Source organism: Melanotaenia boesemani, chromosome 7 (assembly GCF_017639745.1).
Source record: "Melanotaenia boesemani isolate fMelBoe1 chromosome 7, fMelBoe1.pri, whole genome shotgun sequence".
NCBI lineage: Eukaryota > Metazoa > Chordata > Actinopteri > Atheriniformes > Melanotaeniidae > Melanotaenia > Melanotaenia boesemani.
The window spans coordinates 14033622-14049843 of NC_055688.1; the positions used below are offsets into that span (position 1 = coordinate 14033622).

Genomic DNA, 16222 nt, shown 5'->3' on the forward strand with positions numbered 1-16222 from the left:
CAGGTTCTATTTCACAAGATGGTGAGAAATATATTAACTTGCTGTTGGACAAGCACTTTTTAAAAACAAAACAATCACTACTTAAAATGCCCCTGAAGAGATGAAGAAACTGCCAGAACACGGTCCTTTTACATGGGTTTCAAGGTTCCTAAGCTCCTCATGCCTTCACTGGATAACTAATGATTCTTGTACCATCAAACATCTACATAAAGTTTCATTCTTAGGCACATACACTGTCAAGTCCTGTAACCTTGAACATGGCTTTCCTTGTCATCTTTCAAGAAACCGTATAAAATCAGACTCTAGGGACGTTTACATTCCGTTGTAGGCAGGTCCACCGCCACCCTCCGGCACTACCCAGTTAATGTTTTGGCTCGGGTCCTTAATGTCGCAGGTCTTACAGTGGACACAGTTCTGAGCGTTTATCTGCAGCCTCATCCCATCTCCTGTTTCTAAGGGAACATACTCGTAGACACCTAGAAAAGTTGGGAGAAGAGAGAAAAACTTTATTTGGTCTCTGGTTATGTTCACTGGCTGAAAAATGAAGTTTTTCTTAAACAGCAGAAGCACTTGCATGTGGGGAGAAATTTTTCTGGATAGCACAATTTTAATTGACATCTTTTTTTGCACAAAGGTGAAATAATGAATCTGTGAGGGAACTATTATGTTTGTTGCAATTTTACAAAACATGAAACAGAATCAATGAGTAGAAAACAGTATTTAATAATTCTTTAGCAGCACATCAGTGTGGGTACATCTAATCATTTTAAATGTCAGTTTTTGTGTTTCCAGAAAAATGTAGACTTGACAGTTGCCACGCTACAAAAAGAGAACACTGTTAATATGTCAAGTGCTTTCCACAATTAGACACTGATGTAAAAACTGGATAATCAACATTTAATCGGGGGTTGCTTCTGAGGAGACATTAACGAGACAGACTAAACCGACCCCCTGAAACTCAGTTACATCCTCAGATGTGTGGAAGATGCAGCAGGCTACAGATGTCACCACTGCCTTCTGCTGCCTCATTATTTCTAAATTATTTAAATTACACCAGACAATAATATTACCACACTTATGACTGAAAATGTGTGACCTTGCCGCTGTCATAATAATGAGCTACGAGTTGTATTTATACACCCTCGCTTGTAGATTAAATATTGAAGTGATTGTTTGCTCGATGAGCCCAGTCAACTTTCCCACCATCCATTGTAGGAAAGCTTGACTCTTATCTGCACCTGGATAGATTGTGTGTGGTAATGCTTTTCAGCCAGCGTGATTGTGTTACCTGCCGGGCAGAAGCGCTGCTCAGGCCCATCATAAATGGCCAGGTTCCTGGCCACTGGTATGCTGTCATCCTTTAAGGTCAGATGTGGGGGCTGGTCCCCTTCGTGGTTGGTGCCACTCAGCGCCACAGAGGAGAGCAGGTCAAAGCTTATCTTGCCGTCGGGCTTGGGATACTCAATGGGTTTACAGTCTTTAGCTGGTTTCAGCTGGTTTGCATCAATGCCTGCCACAGATTGAGCACAGCTGGTTACGAAATGTTGATTTTCCCTGCTATGATAAGATGACCCCAACACACCTAAAGAGAAATCACTGGCATTGTCTGGATACTACTGGTCTATGTCAATACGTAACCAGTCTGATAAACAGTACTGCTCCACTGACTGCACATGCGGTTGCAGTTAGGTTTTAGCTAATGGGGAAAAAATGCCACATTTCAACATCAACATTTTCCATTTTCTTGTCACCTTCTGTTTCACTGCCTTTTTTTTTTTTTTTTTTACTTGTAATGACTATGAAAAATTAGCATTGCTAGAGCTATTCTGAGCTTACAAACAAAAAACATTTTAAACTTCAGCCAGTTGTACAATAACTCACCACAGTGTTTTAGTGTCCAGGGCTCTTTTCCTCTCAGGATCCAGTAGAAAATCCCAGTGTAGACCATGCCACCATACAGGCCAAAGTAATTATGGAAGGATGGCCTGATGTTCCTCACGGAGTACAGTTCCTTCCACACCGATGAGTTCTTCAAGTTCTCAGCGTACTCAGGAACGTGGATTCCTATGAAAATTAAATTGAAACAAATCAAAAGGACCATTTTTCCTTCTGTTATTTTCGCGTTTCTTATTATTTTGACATCTCTATGGAATTAAAGTTTGTCGACATTTTCAGGAATGTGAATGCTGACATTTTTTCATTCAAGTAGAAATCCCTATTAAATTGACCTTGTTCCCATCTCAGCAAACACGCAGCCTAGTTAAAAAAATAAAATAAAAATCAGTACTTTGTGTCACTTCAGAGGAAGAAAGCCTCAGATCTTAAAAAAAAAGCTGACAGTTTTTTGATGCACCAGCAGTTTGAGAGCAAAGTTTTGTCCCCGGTGTTGTGTGATTACATGCACTGTGGCTGCACAACTCATTCTGCGGTCAATGAGCTGAATCCACCATAAGCTGTTTCAGATTAGCTGGATAGCTTAATGATGTGCTGTACTTTTGCAAAAGCTGAGTGATAAGTATTTTTAAAGCTTGTCACTCATTGTAGGTATTTTGGAATTAGATCAGCAAAACTGAGTCACAGCTTAGCAGGATACGCCAGGCAACCAGCATGCATGTAATAACATGGTGAAAAAGTCAATATATCCATTTTTTGCCTGAATGGCTATGAAATTATAAAAGGTTTCCATTGTTTTTTAGTTTCAAAAATTAATTCTCACATGGTCCACTGAGTGGATGTCAGCCAGGCTCCCCATCAGTTTCACCTGAATTTTTCTAAACGACAGCACCCTCACCACTGTCTTCTAGAGGAGGTACGTTTAATACTTACAGGTACTTTACATAATCCTGCACTCTACTAAGTCCACCTTTAAGATGTCTCTTCAACTGTGTGTTACCCTGTCGATTGTGAGTTTAACTAAGCAGGACCCTACAATGAGTTACCCTCAAAGTAACCAAGTGAAATGCAAACAGCTACCGGTGCTTATTGTCATAATTATCAATGGGACTTTAATTTTGTACCAGCCGTCTCTGAATCCAGGTTCTCTGCCGTGACTTTGGGGAAAATGGCCTCAGCTGCAAGAATGCCACTCTTCATAGCTGTGTGGGTGCCTTTGATCTTTGGGACGTTCATGAAACCAGGGCTGCAGCCAATCAGCAAACCTCCAGGGAAAGTCAACTTTGGAATAGACTGGAGAAGAGGAGAGGAGTTCACTTTTTCACTTTGACAAGATTTCAAGAATTTAGTTGGTATTTATTTTGGGCAAATATGTAATTAACAATTTTTGCCTAACATAACAATAAGATGGAATTTCATATCAAAATTATCTTTTTTTATTTATCTTTATCATCAGCACCTGAGATCCCTGCTGCCCATTAGCATGGACATTTTCATAAGATACATCAAAATAAAAGATGCACTGAAATAAAACTTAGATGAATAATTGAGCCTTTATAGATTTAGTTTAAGCACATTTGCCTTGATTTCCTTCTCCTTCAGCCATGACCCATTTCCATTTCTAACCAGCAATGACTATACACAAAAAATATTTATAATTTAGTGTAACATATGTAACAGCTTTTCATAAATAAATTCAAATAATGCTGCTTTATTATTAACTTTTGAAGTCTGTTTTGCTTTTTAGATTGCTTATGAACTTTCCACTTAAAAGATAATTAACCATGTCTGTACTCACATATTATTCACAATCTTCTTAAAGAATATCTGATTAAATATTACCCAACTCTGTGTTTACTTTCATCAGTAAATTATTTTAAAGACAAAATAAGGCTGACTGAGAAGATCTAAAACCAACGGAAAAGTTTAAACAAGCAGTCAGAAGGCTCAAAATAAATCTGAAGAGCTTAAAAAAAGACAGTAAAGCAGCAGAACTTTAAGAATATTTCAATAAATTTTTTTAGAGGTATTTTTTAGTTGGTATGCAGAAATAAACTTAATTTGTATAATATGTAAATTTGCCTCTAAATATATTATTCTACTGATTCTTTTGATTTAATATAAAAAATAAAATGATGAAGCCTTGATAAGAAAACTAAAAAGTTTAATAATATTACTACATCTGGTTTTATTCCCAGTCATATACCTATATTCACCTTTTAAGGCAACTTTTTAGATATATTATATTGTATGTACCTGCTTGACAACATGCCTTTGTATGTGTATAAAAATACCTGAAATCCTCCTTCATTTAAGGCTCGAGCTCCATAAGCAATCCTCTGGCCTCCCTCCAGCGTGGCGGCTATAAAAGGGTGGTGCTTCCAGCGTTGGAACTCCCTGAAAGGGCTTAAGTAAGGGTTGGAGTAGTCCAGACCAACCTGAAGTGAGAAGAAAAACAAAACAAAAAGTCATTTTTCCAAGTCTGAAGTTAATCTCCTGTTAGCAGCTGTGTGCCTCTGCAAAACATTTATCCCTCTGCTACAGAGTCATTTGTGTGCTGAATATTACGACAACCCTTCTTACACAGGTCAAAATAGCCAGCCAGCTAAAGTTAAAGTGTTTAACTAGCACTGAACCCTCGATCAACTTAAGTAGCTGTGAAGACTTTAAAATGAGCTCCTACTGGCACTGATGAGAACACAAATTTGGGTACCTGGACAACCAATAGGAAGTCTTGTTCTACAGCCAGCATCTGACCACACAGATGATGTGATGTGGTGAATTTACCTATAAGTTCCGTATTTTAGTTGCTTATGTTAAATCAAAAATTTCAATGTGGATATTTTGATCAGTGATATCTAGAATGCAGCAGAACAACCCATGCTGCCTAGCTGGTAGACTGCCCTTTGTTTTCTAACTACAGATTCTGTAAAGTTCTTATTAGAAACCTTACAAACAAAAAGACAATGCATGTATCAATTTACATCAGCAGGTGGCATAGTTAGGCTATTTATTGGTATTTAATATGAACTTCAAATATAAACCAATAATTTTCACATTACATCACTAAAATTGTTTGTATCGTACAATAAAATGTTAAATCTGTAACTGTTTTCAGCCACTTTCAAACATTAGTTTCAACTGCTGAGAGGATACACACTTCTTAAACCTGGTTTCTCACCTAAATGTTGCTGACAAGATCTAATGACGACATTGTTAAAGCTTTCTACTTGTCCACCATAATAATTAATCTCTCCTCATTTATTTTATAAAACATTTCATATGAGAAAACACTGCTTTTAATCTTTCAAAGCAGGAAAGAAAGCTTTAAAAAATAAAAACATGCTAAAGCATCTTAGCCATCTGCATCCCAGTTTCTGTTCTGTAGCAGCTCTTATTCTATCGAATCTTTTTCCAGAAGTGGTGACAATTGAAAATCTGACTGTGTTGAGGAGTTAGCATGTTGTAGAGCAGGCATGTCAAACTGGTCCAGCAAAGGGCCGTGTGGCTGCAGGTTTTTGTTCCAGCCAGCCAAGAGCACACAGTTTGACCAATCAGCTGTCTGAAGACTGAGATCAGTTGATTGAATCAGTCAAATCTGGTGTGCTGCTGCTTGGTTGGAACAAAAACCTGCAGCCACACAGCCCTTTGCTGGACCAGTTTGACATGCCTGTTGTAGAGCGTGGTCACATGATGCTACCAGGCTGTTTTAATCTGTAAGTCCTTCAACAATGGACAGGACTGAGGGTAAAGGCTGGGGGTCTGCAGTCTGGTGAAAATAATAAACAAACCTAATAATTATGTTTAGAAAATAAAATAAATAAATAAAAATCCTGCTCATCAAAAACTGACCAAATACTGTGCGGGAAACCGTGTAATGTCGTTCCTTTAAGGTGTCAGATTTGCTGGTTTGTCCCCGGGACGTAAGCTAGCTGGAGGGTAAGGATGTCTCTTATGGCTATGGGGAATGAATTAGTTTATTTATGTAGCTGTACTTGCATTTAAAAAAAAACAACTCTGAATAATAAATTTATGCAGCTATTGGATTAAAATGTAAGTGGTAGTTTATGGAAGTTAAATTTATGGAATTAAATCTCCTCCAGGCGCACCAGTTATCATGCAAATCTGGCACTAGAACATGGCTCAGTCAAAGAGATCTCCACACCTAAAATCCAGTAAGTTATTTCTTGAGGCCGAATAAACAAATATCCCAAATTTGAAGATGTTCCCTGAAGGTTTTGAAGGTGCATCATATTTATGGGAATTATGACTGTCCTGAGGTTCTTTCTTTTAAACATCTGCATAAAGTTCAGCTGTCACATCTATTTATACATTGGTAGTATATATAAAAGTCACTCACCACAAGGCCTAAGGCCACAAGAGGCTCTCCTTCATTGAGATGATACAGGAAGGATCCTCCATATGTGCGTCTGTCTAAGGGCCAACCCACAGAATGCTCCGTTCGGCCAGGTTTCCACTTCTTTTCATCAATCATCCACAGCTAAATTCATTAAAAACAAAATTATTAAACCAGAACATGCTTTTTTTTTTTTCAAACCAACAAAATATTCAGCTTGATGGCATGAGGCGTTGGGAATCATGGGGATAGTTATCGTCACCACTACTGCCAATAAAACCTGTATTGACTCAAATAGAAATGAGAATTAAAAAGGAGGTAATGTTTATTATTTACATCACTTCTATTCAAATGGGTTCCACATTTGGAGTGGGCATTTCAATCAAAAATACTATTAAAAAACAACTGAAAATTATTAGACCACTGAAAGTTGATGGGAAGCATCTCTTCGGCCTTTATCTTTGTGATAAGGTCCATTTTTTTCTCTTCAGGTCTAACATTAAACTTAGTTCGCCCAGTAACAAAGATAACCCTTGACTGCTGATTTATTGATGGACGCTTCACTCTGTGCTCAGTTGCATCATGCTTATGATAAGCTAGCTTTACCTAGCAGAAACTGGACTTCATTTAGACTTTTCTTTTGCAAAGGGTTCCACACCTACACTGGGCCAGTCGCTGTCTTTGGTTCAGCATGTTTCTTATTTTAATACTCCATTAGCATTAAATGTCATGGCACCACACACTTTTTAACCAGAGCCTAAGAATAGTGAAGCCATTTTTTCCTGGCGGTTGGAAAAAACTTGACACTATGTTAATAACACACCAATACCAAATACTGATTTAAACATAACCGCATGTCATGATGATGGCCAAATAAACTGTTCAATTTCTTTAAAAAAATGAGAGAATAAGAATAAGAGTATGAAAAAATGTGATATTGTGAGATTTAATGCTAGTTGAGTATTTTAATAGTATCAAATATTCTTTTTTAAATCATTATAAGTAGACAATAAACCAGATAAGCACAGATAGACACCAACAGTGATCCAGGTTTTCTTCAGTAATGGACTGATGACAACAGTTCATGTTATTTACCTCTTTGAGGCCTATCGCGTAAGTCTGGGGCTCACAGTTCTCACGCAAGTTAAAATGCTTGTAAAGCTGCTTGGCCAAGTGACCATGGCAGCCCTCTCCAAACAATGTGACTTTAGCATGGAGCTCCATTCCCCTTTCAAAAACATCCTGAGAAAAATCAAATACAAAATATGTTATGAAAGTTAAATCAAACAGATAAACACACAAGACAAGTTATGGCAAAAACTACTGAGAAGCTTTTTATGAAAACACAGATGTATAAAATGTGTAAGTTTATAAAATACCATAATCTATCTCATGTCAAAAGGTAAAGAATAGTTATTTTCTAAATGGTGATTAAGCACTGAAACATGATAACAAACCAAACAGATGCAGAACAAATTTCTAAGTCAAAGCTTTGTAGCTAGGTTGCATTAAATAGGCCTGTGCTTCTGTTTCCTTCACATATTCTTTCAAAAGCACTGATGTGTGTGTTTGTGTGTATGTCCAAACATTCGCCCCACCATTACACCATGCTCAGTCTCTCAACAATACAGGAATGCTATTAAAAAAAATCAGCTAATTAAGATATAATACCTTTGGTGAGCCATCTTTGGCTATGCCTACATCATTGGTGGCAATACCCTTCACACTTCCATCCTCATGAAATAGCACCTTCAAGTAATAAAAGATAATGGTTAACATTTGAAGCTGAGGGGACGGTACACATTTTTATTAATAATTTGTCTATTGAGAGAAGAAAACATCAGCCAATGTCTGACAAAAGCTGTATGTTTCTTTCCACTGTTAAGCTTGAAAACATTTAAATTTAGCTTTTTCTAAATTACATACAAAACTATATGTTATGTTAAATGTTTTTATTGAAGGAAGGGTTTAAAAAACAGCAGCTTCTTATAAAACAGAGTGTAGAAAGTGGACCACATGAAAATGATTTTTTTTTTTAATGGGATATACTGTCAAGACACCTTTACAGCCTTCTGTGCTTTGTTCAGCTTTGTAAACTATATAATGCAGTTAAATTGTGTTGTTTGTTCATAGGTCTTTCAATTTCTTTCTTTTGTTCTTAGCGAGTCCAATGCAGCTCAGTCATGTCATGTTTGAGTGACTGGCCCCACCATTGCAGAGGATTATATTTCTGTACATTCAGAATCTCCTAGGCTGCTTTCACAGTGCATTCTGGGTCACTGTCAATCTGAGCAAGGAAGTGCTGTCCATTCAGCTTTGCTTCATTTTGCTTACTCTGGTAATATATTCTTCTAGGATTCATCTAGCTGCCTCTGCTTTCTGTCACATTGTCAGGTGATGTGGTCTGCTTCAGGTCATGAGTTGTCTCAACCCTTTGTTTTTTTTTTTATTCTCCTTCCTGTCACTCTGGTATTAATCAGTCTAAAAACACACTGCTGCTGCTTCCTGTGATGTTTTTCAGCAATCTCATCTTTCTATTCTTGATGCTGAATAGTTTCTGTCTTCTGTTGAACCCTTTGTGATCACTTTCTTGAAAGCTTCCCTTTATGGTGGATCTAAACAATGAGGTTGGCCTAAAGATGAGCACTCTGATCCCGTCTAGACATCATGTTCTTTTTCAAATAAATGGGTTTCAACTTCAGATCTTTTATTGCCTAGATTTTTATTTATTTATTTGCCAAACTAAAAATAAGAATGAAAAAATCTATTGTATTTCTTAAACCCTTCCTCCAAATCTAACAAGTTGCATCTGCAATTTAAATCCATATTCAGTATATAGCTCCAAGTTAACTGTTTATTTTGAGAACAGTTCAAGAAGCAAAATTATAAAGATTACAAAAATATTTTAAAAGTACTGCTACTATTTACACTCTTGTACAGCTAGGAACATAATAGCACATGAACTTTAGAAAACATCCTAAATGAAGTTTTTACTGATAGAAATGTTTGTGCAAAATTTCAGTCCAGAGATTACACCTCAGCTGCAGCATAACCAGGATAAAGCTCGACTCCAAGCTCCTCAGCCTGTTCCCCCAGCCAGCGCACAAGATTCCCCAGCCTCACGAGGTAGTTACCATGGTTCTGCATGGGCAGGCCTACAGATAGCATCAACAATCACACAGACATAAGGTCAGCCTTATAGACATTCCAGCATTTCATCAACAAGTTTGGATACCAGTTTGGGAGACGGCTCTTGAATCAGATGTTCTTAGTGCAAACCCTTATACAACGATGAGTTTAAACAGTAGTGCCTCAATTCAGCTCTTTATGCACTTGATCAATACATGATACGAGGGAGAAAATCACTTCCTATCATCTTCTCTTAAGCAATCCTTGCAGATAGCAGTCCTTGGGACATAATTAGATAAAAAGAAAAGTGGCAGGAGAGATTCTTAAAGGTGCAGCATGTAACAAAATCAAAGATCAATAACAGAAAAATTTTACAGTGGTGGGAAAAAGTGTTTGCCCCCTTCCTGATTTATTTTTTTTTTTTTTTTACATGTTTGTCCCACTTAAATGTTTCAGATCATCAAATAAATTTAAATATTAGTCAAAGACAACACAAGTAAACACACAATACAGTTTTTAAATAAAGGTTTTAATTAGGAAAGAAAAATAATCCAAACCTACACGGTCCTGTGTGAAAAAGTGATTGCCCCCCTTAACTGAGGTTTATCACACCTGAGTTCAATTTCTCTAGCCACACCCAGGCCTGATTGAGAACAGGTGTGGCAGTAATCAAGACATCATTTAAATAGGACCTTCCTGACAAAGAGAAGTAGACCAAAAGATCTTCAAACCTACACATCATGCTGAGATCTAAAGAAATTTGGGAACAAATGAGACAAAGTAATTGAAATCTATCAGTCTGGAAAAGGTTATGAAGCCATTTCTAAAGCTTTGGTACTCCAGCGAACCACAGCAAGAGCCTTTCTTCATGAATGTTAAAAACATGGAACAGTGGTGAACCTTCTCAGGAGTGGCCAGCCAACCAAAATTACCTTAAGAGCACAGCAATGACTCATCCAAGAGGTCACAAAAGACTCCCCAACAACATCCAAAGAACTGCTGGCCTCACTTGCCTCAGTTAAAGTCAGTGTTCGTGACTTCATGGCAAAAATGGCCTGCATGGCAGAGTTCCAAGACAAAAACCACTACTGAGCAAACAGAACATTAAGGCTCGTCTCAGTTTTGTCAGAAAACATCTTGATGATCCCCAAGACTTCCGAACAAATACTTTTGTTATGTTTGGAAGGATCTTGGACATTGACAGCCAACGGCCATTCATAACTGTGCTCAGGATTTTAAGTACCGTAATTTCTATGCCCAATTTTTTTTATCATTAGATATCAGTAATTCTTACTTCCAATAAGTCAGTGAACAGGTTCAGTTGTTTTATGTCGTGTAAGATAGTGGCATTCTATGTAATTAGCACATGGCTAATTAATACTAACAAAGACCCATTACTATAGTCACTTCTCAGTAAGACATTAATACGCACACTGAACACGTTTCCTTGCATGAATGAAACAGGGGAGTGGTAGCATTGCGGTTACAGAGGGGGACTTGGGTCTGGAGAACCTGGGTTTGTGCCCCTGTGCTGGCAACTAAGGTAAAAACTACTCTGAATGCTCCCTGGGCGCTGAATCTGGCAGCCCACTGCTCCTAGTGTAACTGGTGATGGGTTAAAAGCAGAGGATGAATTTCGGTGTGTTTCGCAAGATACGTACAGACAAATAAAATTAACTTAAAAGTTATAACTAAGCAATAATCAGTGTGAGACAAAGGGAAAACAGAAGACAGACAAATCATCATTATTTCAGAAAAACTGAAAGTTATTGTAGTTATAGTGTGTAGTCTGATAGTATGGGATCCAAGAAAATAAAAGTGTGACTGAAACTCAGTACTGACAGATATTCAGCCTTCAGTGACTTAATCAGTACTGGTGACAAAAAAAAAAAAAAATCTTGTTCAGGGAATTGCTAATCAACAGATTACTGCAATGATCATAAAACTGGCATGCCCCAGTTTTAACCATAGCTAATTTGACAAAGATTGGGTAATAGCTGATAACTTGACTGCAGTCCATTTATTGTGTGGGAAAATGGGGGCCGAGGCTGTTAACTTAGGAAGCCCAAGGGGAGCATTTGCGGTGCATATTAGAGGGATAAAAAAAAGATTTTCATAAAAACAAAATAGTCATAAACGGCGAATTTGAATTCAACCATAAAATCATTTTATTGCTCAGCCTTAATGGAACTACCCATCACACCCATCTGCACTTCCACAGATTATATCTGATGCTGTGGCATAAAAAGGGAGCATCATGCAATTTAAAAACAGAAGAAAAATAAGACTTTTACCTGGCAGTATGGGGACAGGGATTCTGTATTTCTCTGTAAAAATGCTGAACACATCTTCAGTCACTGGAGTGTTGAGTGGTGCCTAAAAGAAATAAAAATGGTGTCTGCTTAACTTCTTATTAAAAAGAGGCATTTTCAAATCAAACAATTACACTAAATTAGAATACTTGTTAATATGAACAAACAAGCACAGTTATAAATATATTAAACGTGGGTTAGTGCGCATGTTGTGGAATTTTTATATGCAAGCTGAAAAACTACACTGCTCAAAAAATAAATAAATAAATAAATAAATAAAGGGAACATATAAGCATTGCCGTGTGACTCAAAGTCACTCCCACTTCTGGGATATCAGTCTGTCTAGTTAGGAAGAAACACTGATTGTGAGTCTAATTTACAACCTTAAGTGCTAAATACACTTTTATTAAGGATCAGCAGCACAGTTGACTGAAATTAAAGTAGCTTTATATTAAATTAAATGCTCTTTAAACATGAATGAAACGTACTTTTCAATGACCATAACAAAAATACAGTTGTGCAAAATGGGACACTTAACTCAAAATAAGCTATCACAATATAAACAATATTCCCCTCATTCTCTATCGTGTGAAAAAGTCTCGATATATTTGCCCTACTGCAACCCACAGAAGTTGATCCAGGTAGTGGAGCTCATTCAGGATGGCACATCAATGCACAGTAGGGCTGCAACGATTAGTCGACGTTGTCGACAACAGTTAACAATAAAAATAGTCGACAACGAATTTAGCCGTTGACTATTGTCGAAAAAAACAAAAAAAACAAACAAACTACAGAGTGAGACATCGTCTTCTTTTTTTTTTTTTTCTGCTGAGAGTTGCACATGCGCAATATATTCCACCAGGGGAAAAATATGGCAGGGGATTGGCAGATTCACCATTGGCCACACTTAGCACATATGACAGACCTGAGAGTCTGGAGACACCGAGGAGAATGTTCTGCCTGCAACATCCTCCTGCATGACTCGTTTGGCAGTGGGTCAGTGATAGTCTGGAGATGCTCATCCTTGGATAGCCACACAGACATCCATGTGCTAGCCAGACTGCCATTAGGTATCGGGATGAGCTTCTCAGACCCATTGTCAGACCATATGCTGCTGCAGTGGATCAGCAGTTCCTGCATGATGGAGGCACTGATGCTATGAACGGCTCTGCCCGTTCACCAGACCTGTATCCAATCCAGCAGCACTGAGAAGTCATGCCTCATTCCATCCACTGCCATGACACCGTACCACACTGTCCAGGGGTTGACAGATGGCCTGATCCAGGTCTGGGGGGAGATCCCTCGAACATCTGTCGTCTCATCAGGAGCATGCCCAGACGTTGAAGCGAGTGAATACAAGCATGTGGAGGCGAGGCAACACACACTACTGAGGCTCATTTTGCTTTGAGGAATTTCCACAGAAATGGGTCAGCTTGTGATCTGATCTTTCCATTTATATTTTGAGTATGATTGTGAATCCAGACTTCAGTGGGTTAATGGTTTTGCTTTCCATTAATCATTTTTGTTATTTTGTTCTCAGCACATCCCAGTATGCAATGAATTAAGATTTTCAACTGGAATATTTCATTTATCAAGATCAAGGGTGGGTTGTTACAGTGTTCCCCTTATACAGACTGAATATAAAGTATATGGCTACAGCAAATATAGCAATGCTGTCATGCAGGCACAAAGTGCAAGGAAAATATCAATCAACAACTGATGTAACCATCCTTAAAACGACTGAAGAGCATCTTTGTCAATACCAAAATGTAAATCAAAGGTACATATAAGAAATAGTGAATGACACACTTACCCCTCGTTCCTTCCAATCAGGAAAGAGCTCAGTGAGAGCACTGGGCTCCAGACAGGCTCCTGACAGAGTGTGCGCTCCTATCTGAGGGGCTTTCTCTACAAGGCACACTCGCAGCTCCTTCTCTTGTTCATTGGCCAGCTGCTTAAGACGAATGGCTGCTGACAGACCAGCAGGGCCTCCTCCTACTATCACCACATCTGCCTCATCGGCAAACCTTTCCATTTCAATACCTGCAAGACAAAGATGCAAAGAGAGGGAGGAACTGCTGAGGCGGACAGAATGCATAAAACATATGGCACTTGATTCTGAATTAATGTTTTCGTAGAATAAAATTTTAAGTGGCAGAGTCGGTAATTAAAATTGGGAACTGATCTCTGATGTTTTTTAAGAAGAGGTTATTGACTTGGACTTGATTTCCTTAGGCTGCCTGTTTCACAGTTTTGACACTGTGACAAAGAACATTCTGTCACACCTAGTTTTCAGCAACGCCTTGGGTTCAAAGATGAAAGATGTCAATAGATCTGAGGCTTCAAACAAATTGGTATGCAACTTAGGTATTAAGTATAAGCACAGTGACTGTTAACTTAAAAGTTAACAGTAAAATCTAAAGACTTAAAACATTCTCTAAATAAAAAATAAAATAAAATAAAATATACATCTAAAAAAGCAGAGCCAATAGACATGATGTGGTCATTGCTCTCTGTTATCAGTAAAAGGCCAACAGTTGATTTCTATACAATGTGAAGTTGATAACAATTTTTTTTTTGTTGATGCAAGTAATGAAGGTCTGCTGTCATCTGCTATTATTAAATCACAACAAAGCCTTTGTTAGGATAATGATAAACCTTATATGGTTTAATTACGCTGTTAAAATTGAATTGTGGTTAGGTAATTCATATCCTTGCTTCTTTGCAATTCCTATGTGCCCTGGATAAATTCTACAATGAAGCACTGAGGTTCACAAAAACCTTAAAGCCACCACAATCTGCCACTGCATGTTTTCAGGTTGAATGGTCTGCCTTATCATCCTGTAGTCTCAAACACTGGCATATTTTAATTGACTAATCTATTTTTGGTATTCTCCCATCCTAGCTATGGATCCATTTTCTTCCAAAAGTTACAGAAAGCAATTGTCTCCAATAACTGTTCCAACAGCAGTTCCAACTGGAAAGACATGCCATATGATTATATATCATTTGACACGTTTCATCATATGACAACACATTACATAACACAAAAGTGGGAGCTGCTATTTTGTATCTTGATCATTTTTGTGTTATGTAATGTGTTGTCATATGATGATAAGTGTCATATGATATATAGTGTAGGTCTGGCTTAATTGCAAAATAACAGTCCTGTCTAAGTCATTGAGATAACAAAAATCTGACTTTTACTGTTATAACAGATGATGTAGTCTCTTACCTTCCCATCTTGAATCTTTATCTCGAGAGTGGATGGTGTAGTGTGTGGTGATGCGGGGTGATACTGAAGAGCATGCTCTCCTGTGTATATTTGAGTACAGTTGAGGGGTAGCATGGTCTGTCTGTATTGTTGTTAATGCCCTAATACATCTGTGGGCTGCAAGAAAAAAATAAAAAATAAATAAATAGCACCCAGTCAAGACTAGCTCTGTCATGTGATAAAGTGGCCAATTGCAGCTGTTTTAGCTTGACTATTTGGTCTCGAAAGTATTCTTTATAATAATCGCCGTAAAATTACTGTAAAAACGTATTAACTTCAGTAGGCTAAGAAGGTTACCTTAAGTGGCGACGTAACATATGATACCATAGCTTGACAACAAGTAGCTACAATGATTAGCAAACACCTGTCAAAGTTACAGCGCACTCAAGCTAGAAAAGGAATGATCTTTGGCCACTGAGTACACGCCTACAAAAAAAGCACTTTTTTAATATGGTTAACTCTACGCTAGTTTTTAGAACAACACAGAAGCCACATACAATGTCGAGGCATATGAGAAAATGTCTAATTGCATCACTAACCCATGGCAAGAACCATTTCCCGTGACCTATATTTTGATTGAACTTTCCCCTACATATTAGCTTGACGCTAGCATGCTAGACAGTTTGGGCTACTGCTAAGGTTTGGTACTTGTATAAAAACAAAGACACACTGCTACACAAAGAAAATTTATCCAATAACCCATCCTAATTTAAATTCTAGGGCAAACATTCACTCCATCTGATATCTTTGCTGACAAAGTGATGTTGCAACCAAGTTTACGTCCAGCGACATCAAACTCTCAATGAGCTAACCAGCTATTAGCTAACTTACCTTTACATGAGTATCTACTAGCTGGAAGCATCCTGTGTCTGCTAGTGCAAAATCACTAGAAGACAACGTCTTCTCGTTTTAAATCAGCCAAAGTGAAGTTGATATGTCCTCTATTCGTTGCTAGAGCAAAGCTTATGTAACCCACACACTAGGCAAACAAGGGGTGAACGCAAAACACCTTACAAATTGCGTCTCGTAACACGAACGTTGGGGCACGTCAAAGCTGCGCTGCTGCGACGGCCAACTTTGCAACTGCGCAAGTATAGATCTGTATACTTCACACAAACCACAGCATCCACTAAAAACCTCTGTTAACAACGGATGTGTTAAACTGTACGACTAAGGCATGTTAGCGAAGGATGTCCTTAATGACAGGTGTCTGTTTTTAGAGGACACGTGTATGGTATTTAGAATAACGAAGTGTGT

At 38.0% G+C, this 16222-nt stretch overlaps 1 protein-coding gene across 1 annotated transcript; it reads right to left on the minus strand.

The window, feature by feature from the left end:
• Nucleotides 1-56: 56 nt before the first annotated feature.
• Nucleotides 57-16005, minus strand: etfdh (electron transfer flavoprotein dehydrogenase). Its single transcript, XM_041990050.1, has 13 exons — nt 15797-16005; nt 14927-15082; nt 13505-13734; nt 11674-11755; nt 9287-9405; nt 7922-7999; nt 7346-7492; nt 6254-6394; nt 4188-4331; nt 3018-3186; nt 1882-2064; nt 1289-1510; nt 57-476 (listed from the first exon to the last, which is right to left on the minus strand). Exons 1-13 carry the CDS (start codon nt 15825-15827, stop codon nt 313-315), a joined length of 1866 nt encoding a protein of 621 aa, XP_041845984.1. The 5' UTR covers nt 15828-16005; the 3' UTR covers nt 57-312.
• Nucleotides 16006-16222: the final 217 nt, after the last annotated feature.